Genomic DNA, 9,655 nt, shown 5'->3' on the forward strand with positions numbered 1-9,655 from the left:
GTGTCTTCGCGATGTCTCTACGGTGGCTCCGGGACGGCTTCGCAGTGTCTCTAGGGCGTCTGCTGGGTCCCTCCTGGGTGTCTCCCGGTTGCCTCCCGGGTGTCTTCCGGTTGCCTTGGCAGTAGCTCCCTACCGTCTCGAGTGTGGCCCCTGGCTGGCTTCGCATCGGCTCCTGGATGTCTAAATCCGACTCTTAATTAGACACTTTTTAGACATCCTCGATGTCTCGAGCGCGTATTGGACGTGTCTGTAGCGAGTCTTTGCTTTCCCTGTGCACTGACTGTGTGTTGTCTATTTCTGAGACACCCTGAAGCCGCTTTTGTTTTGTACGGGAGCAAAGTTGTTTCTCCGATGCTCAAGTTTATTACTGAATCGAGTTGTTGTATCGCCTTGTGATGTAACAAGGGCGGTTGTCAGACAGTAGTCAGACAGTCAACAGTAGTACCCAGTTATAACAGAGGTTCTGATGTTTTCAAGTAACAACACAGAAAGTAGTCCAGAAACAACTAACTGCTTGTTTTGAATTAAATACAAACTTGGAATGTTTTTGAACAAGTTTGTTTTTACCTCCAACAACGTCGCTACTTGTCAAAAATACGGTCACCACTGAATAGGTTGTTTCTCAACAACTATTTTTTTCATCCATATAAGCGGCTATGAAAATAGCTGTGGATTAATCTGCAGACTACGAACAAATGCGAATTAAATTGAGTGGCGACTGTCAAGATGGTTACCTCAAGTGAGTTGGCCTCACTCCTCGCGCCGCTTAGCTCGACCCCGACCACCCTGTCCCGGCTCCAGCCACGGCTCGGCTCGCACCCTCAAACGCCTGGCCTGCCCTTTGACCGGCAGCTAGCATAAAGGGAAGTGTGTGCCTTGCAAACACGGGAATGGGCTCGTTCGCACCGGGAATACAAAAAAAGAGAGAGATAAGCTTCCCCGTAGTGCTTCCCCCATCCTCTCCCGTGTGCGCGCAACAGCCTGCTCGCCTGCTCACCTCGTGAACGTTTTCGTATTAATTCTGCATTGTTAACGAAATTTTGTCTCGTTTTGTTTCAGGGACCACTGGCAGCCCTTCTAAAGGATTTTATTGGTGAGTGTTTGTTTAGTTATAAAGTTCCAAACAAAAAATGCTTTATGCACAGATGGACTAAAAAATCAAACTGCCTCCGAAGCACTTTTTAGGGTTTAGAGACGTCTTGGGAGCAATTTCGCGTGAAATTGTCACCAGTACAAATGTGTTCAAATCAGGCACATAGAACCAGGGAAACGTGGCACGGAAGATAACTTTTGCGCTAAGGAATAAACTCGTTCATTAAATTAGAATAATCACCTTAGGGTGACCTCCTATGTGTTTCTGCCCATACCCACCCTATATACACAAAAAACTGGACACTTTATGAAAGTTTCTACCACAATAAGCTTCTTGTGTTAGAAACTTCCATAAAGTACGTCCATCATGCACAGTTTTTAACCGACCGTCGTTTAACGTTCACTCCCTGCAAGCTCTCATAGCGCCTAATAGGTAGGCAATATCTTGACTGCAATACATACGTGTAGTGCGGGTTGGCCCATCCTTAGTTTCACAGGCGTCGAGCCGTCGTAATTTGTGAAATGAATCAAAGAAATACGGGTGTTTTCTGCTAATCTCAGTCTGTAGTAATTTCACTGATAAACTAAGTGTTCAACTGCTCAACACTTAATTGTGCTACTGCAAGCTAAATACTTGCAAGTGTGGAACTGCAAGTTGAATACTTGCAAGTATTCAACTTGGTAGGTGTGCACTTGCAAGTTTGCAACTCCTTGGTTGAGCACTTCCTCTATAGTAAGCGTTCAATCTAAGGAAGTGTTGAACCGAGTAGGACGGAAACAGATGCATCAGTGAGTTGTGTTTTTTTTCACTTCCGTTTTAAACAGCTTGGAACACCCTTTAAGGTATGCATGCCATGTAGACTTTAAATATAAAGTATACAATGTACACATTTGAATTGACAGAGAAAACTCGTTCTCCCCAAGACAAAATAGATGTGGTGTTCGTAAAGAACCTGTAAAACATGGACCATAGCTATAACCTATTAACGCTTAGCTTGTCAACCCACTCATTCTTGTTGTATTTTTTGTCACAGGAATATAATGCTCGCTCAGCCATTACGTCCTCGCGATGCCTGGCTCGGACCCTGAGGAGCCCTGGTAAGCAACCAACCCCTCTTCAATAAATCCTGCACGTAATTGCGAGCGCGCCTAATTATGTAAGCAGTCATCATTCTGAAAAAAAAAAAATTCTTCTTCTTTGGCTATTTAATGTTATTAAGTTGTATAAAGTTTGTCGTGATTTTACGACATTTTTTTGGTTAATTATCTGTAACGAAACCGTATTCGTTTTCGACAAAATATCAAATTTCGCGCCCCTACTAAATGCTTGGTCAAGTCCATAACTAACGTAAAAGTTTGAAATTTTTAAGAGGTTTTGTCAAACATTGTATGAGCCGAGAATTCCTGTACAGCAGAAGCACGGAGTGCAGTGTGGCTCGCTGCACCCACAGAGAGCCATTTAGCAGATACAACGAAATCAGTGTTTTTAGAGAAAAAAAATTGGTTCCTAAACCCGACTAAAATTTACTGACCGCATTTTTAACTAAATAAAGTCGCAGCAATCAAATTAGGTCAGCTAGACTAAATTATTTAATCGCCTCGGATAAATTTTAGTCTCTAGACCTATTTCGTTGGTTTTGAATTTGGTTCTCTGGACTAAAAACGGTCTTCGCGGTGTGCCAGCGCTCGTCGCTCGTCTCTCGCCCTCTGTGGATTGCACTAGAAGCGTCATAATCCGGAAGAAAAGCAGAGTGCGTCAGTTACTGCCGTGAAATGTAAGAAGGGGGTTAGTCCTCTTGGCACCAAGTCCTTTTAATCGCCTGTCACTGTCATCGGGTACATCGGAAGTTCCCAATGTGACGTTAGGAAGTTAGTTTTTGGTACAAGCTAACTTCAGGATGACTTGAACTTCCTATACACTAAACGGCAGTGACAGACGATTAAAAAGCCATGGTGCTGAATGGACTTACCCCCTTCTTCCGCTCCACGGCAGGGAGTTATCAGCTGCACCGGCAAGCCTTCCCTACCACTCCGTCTCTCGCTGCCGTGAAGATAACAACACCCGCATGTAAAAAAAAAGAGTCAGTTCCCCCAATCGAAGTTTTAGTTAATTTCCACGCAACTTACTGGCTTTAGCTATAACATTGATTTTCAACGTACCAGACCAGGTGGCTGACTAACGCCACGCACTTTTGTAGCTATGCAGGGAGGTCCACAGACCCTTTCCATCATTTTGCTTATACTGTACCACGTGCAGGTGAGCGGGCGGGTTGCATATTCGCACGGGGTTGTAAGGCGCCGTGGTGAGCGACGGTAGGCAAGCCCGCCCGCACCCCTGCATGCGGTACAATTTAAGGAAAATAAAGGAAGGGGCTGTGGATCACCCTGTACTGTACCGCGCGGGTGCGGGGAGGTATGCCTATCCTCTCTGTCTACGGCTGCTGCTTATAGGCTCCGTGCGAGAAGGGAACCCATCCACACGCGTGCATGCGGTGCAGTATAGCTACGAAATTATTGTGCGGAGAGAGTCAACCACCTGGTACAAAAAGCTTCGAAAACTGTGGACAACATGCACTCATATTTTTAGACAGTCCCCTAAAGACTGCCTCTACCAGAAGGAATACCCCCCCCCCCCTCTCCTTGCTACAGCGCTGAGCCTGTGTCATAGTGTGTGTGTGTTTGGGCAAGGCAGGATCATCAGCGCGCAGCCCGGCGCTGCTGCTCGCCCCACCGCTGCCCTCCCCCGCACTGAGCGAGTGGGAGGGGAGCGGAAGGCGAAGAGAGGGGGGAGGGAAGCGCTGCCTCCCTGGTTCCCCATTCACCAGCCGCTGCCACGCCACACCGATGCGATGATATACCTTGTAACACTTTACACTTAGGAGACATCTCTAAAGACTGAGCCAGCTGCAACTCTCCATTTGCCTGGCACAAGTCTCAAGTGTAATTTTAATTATAATGATAGGTGAAACTTCTTTTTCTCTTTTTTCCGAGCGTGCATTTTTCGTACCCCATTCGCGCTGTGGAGAACTGGAGTCCTTCTGGATTTTCTCCGAATGACTCCTCGCCCTCTCCTGGCGTAGACCGTGGCAGAATAGAGGAACGAGGTGGGAGGGGGTGAGGGGGATGGGAGGGGTATTATAGCGACACGCGACTTCAAGTTCTCTCCAGTTCTGACCAGATCGGTCTACTTTAGGGACTTCTGCCAAGCAGGGGAAGGCGAAGAACAGCAGTGAGGCTGCTGTTGGCGCCTCAGACAACACTGGAAAAACTGTGACAAATGTTACACCAATTGGTGTGACCGGTTTTGGTCGCACCACGTAACGTGACCGTGGCCTGAGTTTACGTCACACCAATTATGTGACATCATACAAGAAGAGTATAGTCAGAACCAGGGTTGGCATAAAGAATTAAATGGGGCGAAAAGGGGCAAAATGTAATACAGCTGGGGACACCTACCGACTACAAAACACTACTGCAAACCTCGCAGTCGACGGCTTCCTGAGCGTGAGCTAGGTCGGGCATCCCGTTTTGATAAAGGTTGCCGTTATGTTGCTGATTAGCAGATTTTCAGTCTTATTTTGATGCCTTATTGAATTTAAAGATACAAGCCTCAGTGCCATATTTTTTGAATTTGTTTTGGAGCTGGACTGTCTCGTTACCGGCCGGCAGGCCAGTTTTTATTATAAAGATACCCAGTCAAACTCTTAAAAGTTTTGAACGTACTGGTAAGCACTTGCATGTACAGGCTTCGTGCACACTTAATTTATCAGTGTGGCTCTGTGACTTATTCCACCCGATCTAACGATGGTTTAATCATTTTGGTAATAGAGTGACAGAGAAAGTTTAAAGTAAACAAATAGGTCCACCTTTTAACCAAATGGGACATGAAATATGAGAGACGCGCTGCTGTTATCAGGACGAATAGCATAATGCTATTTCCTATTATTTAACAGCGTGAGCATTTTGTGGACATTTCGCTCGTACTTGGTGTGCGCGAGGAAACACGGTGGCAACGCTCGCTCGGGGTTCCCCAGGGTTCCAACGCGTGACCGGGGATTTCCGCAATCGACAATATTCCCCCTTGCCGCCGCTTGCCCTGCCGGCTAATCCTCCGTTTCTTCTCTCAATGCCCGTGCTCGACCAGACCCAGGCCTGAGCCACGCAGGTATGTCCGCAATCGACGGGAACCCGGATGGAGACACCTCCGCGCCACACCACACATCCACGTCGTGGAGCAAATGACTACCCCCTTCCCGCAGTGTAGTAGACGCACACCAAATATTCACCCCTTTACCCCTGCCAATGCTGAATATTGAATCTAAGTACGGTTCCTCGTACTCCTGCTCACATGCATAAAACACCGAGACTCCCGCACCCGCAGCCCCCCGGAGGACGGGCCAGCGCCCCATCTCCCCCCTCCCCCAAACCAGGAGCGTATTAAGGGCTAGCCGACAGAGGGGGCACAGTGCAGAGCAAGTCGCCTATATACAATGTTTTTTTAGCTCGATTGCCTACCTTTCAGGCGGCTCTCTAGTATCAACCCACCCACACCAGGGTGGAAAAGGGGGGAGGCTGCGCTGCGCCCGCTGCGCCCCCACCTTGTGCCTCCGCTTGCCCCGCCCCACACCACCGCGCCCCGGCATCACGGCCCCCTCGGGGGCAAACGGGCCCGGGCACACTGCAGCCAGCAGCCATGCTGCAGTCGTGCGGGAGGGAGAGCCGTCCGCCGAGCAATCCGCAAGGCAACCGGCGAAGGAGGCAAACCCTTGCGACGCGAGAGGGCTGCAGAACACCCGCAAGGCAACCGTATTGTAAACAAGCTAGGCCCGCCCTTCCGCCACATATCGCGGGTGGTATCGGATTCACCCAGTTAGTGTTACGATCGAAATACTCGAGTAGTGTTCGGATACATGTAGGAACCCACATGGGAGTTTTCGGGAGCCCTCACACACTCAATTGGAAAAATACAACTTTCTATCTAGGTTAGCTTAGATGTGTCCTTGTGCACAGTGCACATTTAAACCAGGTATAAAAATTATTATTCAAAATGGTGCGTCCTGCCGTTAAATAATACATAAGCTCAGACAACGCACGGTCTCATGGTGCCTGCAAGGTAGGCAACATCTTGCCGGTAGTACATGCGTGTATACTACGGGTTGGCCTGACCTGAGTCTTGCAGGCGCCGAGCTCTACTGAATGGTCAGATGAATCTGAGAAACGGATAAACTTTATAACATTGCTGTCTGCATGTATGTAGGCACAATAACTCGAGAACGGATTGAGCTTGGAAGCTGACATTTTCAGGGTCGGTTTATATCAGAATAAAAAGTCCGAACTATTGAATTTGGACTTTCACAAAACGTCAGAGATCAGCCTAACACATAAAAGTCCGTTCGTTTTTGCTGAATTCCTTTACAGTTTAAGGGCTAATTTTTCGTGGACGAAAATAAGCGGAACGACTGAGTATTTCTAAAAGGAGGGCCGAAATCAGGACAAAAATCGACAAAAATGCTCATTGTAATTCAGTATTCAGAGTTGTTGGGTTTGGCGTAGCGACAACCGACAACTTTATAAATACACAACAAATTTTAGACAACCGAAAAATCGGAGCACTTAATTGACCACGGCATCTTTAAAGTCTTTGGCAATGTCTACTTTGGGGCCCAAAGCCCCCACCTTTGATTGCGCTTTTTGTCGGACTCGGCTGTTGGCGCCGCAAGCCAAGGTAGATGTGCGCCAGGCGCCTTGCGTCGGAGGCCGGACGTACATCTACCTAGTAACTATATTGAATAGGATGCGAACGAAATATTCTTTCTCAGCGCAATGTGTGCATGATCTTATGCTACGTGCACGACATGAACTTATCGTTTCCCAGTAGTACTGTTCTGACATGGATGTTCTTTTGCAGGGAGCCTCCCGCTCCCCCTCCCCTGCCCGGGCCTGGACACCACCGGCCCAAGGCACTCGGCCGATGACGCTTCCCGCTCCTGGTGCAGCAGCTGCCTTATAATCTCGACTTCCTTTCATGGACTCACGGTAAGTACGAGTACAGTGTACGAGAAAATGACGAGAAAAAAGTCTGCTTTAGAACAATTTTTTTTCTTTCATTTGCTATTGAATACAGGGTGTCCCATAAGCCCCATAATTATTGTAGTTGTGTAGCACATGGGCGTGGTGTGGACCTACCGTCCTCCTTCATGGCGCCAAACGATTAGGCCACGCACCCACACGCGTGCGCGTGGCATGAGTATAACTTATTTAAAAAGTGCGGGGTCTACAACAAAGCCCGATAAGCCCCTTTGCGTTTTGTTGTGCACAAACTTGCGAATTACAAGCAGCCTTAAGATTAGCCTAAGCAAACTTTCATTCATGATTATGTACAATTTGTTCATGGTGTTATTGTGTCTATTCAGAGCGTAAAGTTTCGAACTCAAATCGTCAGTTTATGAGATTTGCCTGTCGATTTGCTGCTTTATCTACTCTTTGACTGCACTCATAAATTTATGCTGCGCGTACAACGGAAATTACGAATAATTTCGTTAGTTTTACAGAGTTAATGTTAAGTTTTTAGTAGTTTGACTGATTCTCGACGCCCTCTCGGTGTGTGCAGGTCGGACATGACAGGAGCGGCAGAGGCAGCAGCCACAGCAGCAGCAGCGGAGGCGGAGGCCGGGGGCGATAGCTCGTGGGGGCCGCAACTTGTGCGCCCGCCGCCCCCACAGCTGACGCGGGGGAGGGGGCGCATGGGGAGGGGGCGCGCGCGGACATAAGCCCCATGCACCATGTCCGAGTGCTCGGAGTCGGTCTCGGAGGAGGAGCGCAGCTTGTTCCGGCCCTTCACCAGAGAGTCACTATCAGCCATCGAGACGCGGATCGCGGAGCAGGAGGCTCGCCATCGGGAGCTGGAGCGGAAGCGCGCGGAGGGGGAGGTAAGCGTCGCAGCCTCACCTCGGCGTCGACAACCGATAACAAAACCCCCTGTAACTTCCCCCTTGCCATGCAACTGTCACAAACTACCACTCGAAACCTGATACAACAAGTCTGTGGGTGGCGGCAAAACAAAAAAAAATGTAATTTTAAAAAAAACTACAGCGCTTGTTCTCCCCTCCCCCTTTTTTTTTGTTTGTGTCTTCTGAATGAGTAGTTTAGTACCACCTTTACTTTTGCAATACTTTGCATCAGTCAGAAGTCGCGTTCTGATCTTTCCTCAAGTTTTACTGTGTTACATTACCTTGTTCTTCACCTGTCGTAGAATTCCGACCTGTCTTCTCTGACTTCCTTAATTTTCTTCTTCAAAAGTAGCAATAGAAACTAAGTAATGCAGTGTCAGTCAGCTACTTATTTTTCAGTTGGTTGTTATTTTGGACAGGGCCTCGGACAGAGCCGTCTCTGCCTCCCTTCTCCGACTTACAACTGAACTCACAATATCCCTTGGTTAATGTGATGCTGATTGGAGTTATTTACAACCTGTTTTGTGTAGATATTCTGTGTGCTCTTGTTAAATGTTTTTCCACGCACAGATCCCTAAGCTGAGCCTTAGAATGCGTACATGTTCCAAAATCAAAATAGCGTTCATTCAGTAATTAAGAAAAAACTTATAAAGGAAAAGAAAAACTTTACCGCCTCCTTGATGTGGCCAAAGCCAGCTTTCATATCTGTGTGGAAGTGCCGAGTATCTACCGTGAACTCAGCGGCGCCCTGCATACGCCGGGTGCTACCCATAGCATTGCGTGTTGTTTTGACCCTCGCCATGTCTCTCTCTGTCTCTGTACAACTGTATTGTCCTTACTTTCTCTTTGTCTCTGTCTGTGTGCTCGCTGTTTACCTATTCCTCCGCTCTCGTATATTTCAGGATGAGTATATGGGACGGAAGAAATCGAAAAAAGAAGTAAGAGCATGAGACTTTAGCCTTAGTCTTGCTGAGGCTCGCCTCTCCCCCTTGTTTTGTCGTTACCTCGCCTGTCACGGGACATTAAAAAAAATCACGATTCGTAAAACATACTAGCATTTGTGACGCCTGCATTAATTTTGTGGTTGTTCGCCAATTCAGAAAAAATGTTAGTGAGAAGAAATAGTTATACGTAAATCTATTGCATTTGAATTCTTGGTAATACCGTCGTACTGTTATGTTCAGTGAAAGTCTTAAAAGACTATTAGAGTAAGTGGTACTACAACAAGAGTTTTAGTTTTTTTGAATGTATGTGTTACCTGCAACCTAAATTGTCATGAAGTGACTTCTTGATGACACGAAAAAAGTCGAGTCGAAGAGTCACTTAAAGTACTGCCCAAATTACTTGCGAGGCAACGACCTAGTAAAATAACCTGTTTCCACCAGGCTGCTTTCCCCTCTAGCTGTTGGATCGAGGCACTTCCCCTCTCGTCGCACCCGCATGCGCCTTAGCTTTTCTCTCTCTATCTCTCTCTTTCTGTATGTTCCTCTCTTTAGTTTATTTCAGTGATTTTTGCATCTTTACAGCAAGTTACTGAACCTAGTTCGGAAACTTTCTGGTGATATTTACGTATCTTTATTTGAATCTGTCTTATTTTCTATCTTTAATTTTCT

At 47.2% G+C, this 9,655-nt stretch overlaps 1 protein-coding gene across 19 annotated transcripts in view; it reads left to right on the forward strand.

Annotated features, from left to right (window-relative positions):
- LOC113206668 (sodium channel protein para) overlaps positions 1–9,655 on the forward strand; it is an 81,304-nt gene that overhangs the window by 30,437 nt on the left and 41,212 nt on the right. For 13 of the 19 annotated variants that reach the window (XM_052273644.1, XM_052273643.1, XM_052273645.1 and 10 more), the window contains exons 3-7: positions 1,060–1,093; positions 2,127–2,190; positions 7,001–7,128; positions 7,703–8,021; positions 8,945–8,980. In XM_052273644.1, the coding sequence (XP_052129604.1) occupies positions 7,875–8,021; positions 8,945–8,980 (183 nt within the window). In that variant the 5' untranslated portion in view covers positions 1,060–1,093; positions 2,127–2,190; positions 7,001–7,128; positions 7,703–7,874. The remainder of the gene's footprint in view (positions 1–1,059; positions 1,094–2,126; positions 2,191–7,000; positions 7,129–7,702; positions 8,022–8,944; positions 8,981–9,655) is intronic. The other 6 variants (XM_052273655.1, XM_052273662.1, XM_052273660.1 and 3 more) reach the window with 1 other exon arrangement.

This window comes from Frankliniella occidentalis, unplaced genomic scaffold (assembly GCF_000697945.3).
Source record: "Frankliniella occidentalis isolate FOCC.00 unplaced genomic scaffold, Focc_3.1 Scaffold290, whole genome shotgun sequence".
In the NCBI taxonomy this organism is placed as follows: Eukaryota; Metazoa; Arthropoda; class Insecta; order Thysanoptera; family Thripidae; genus Frankliniella; species Frankliniella occidentalis.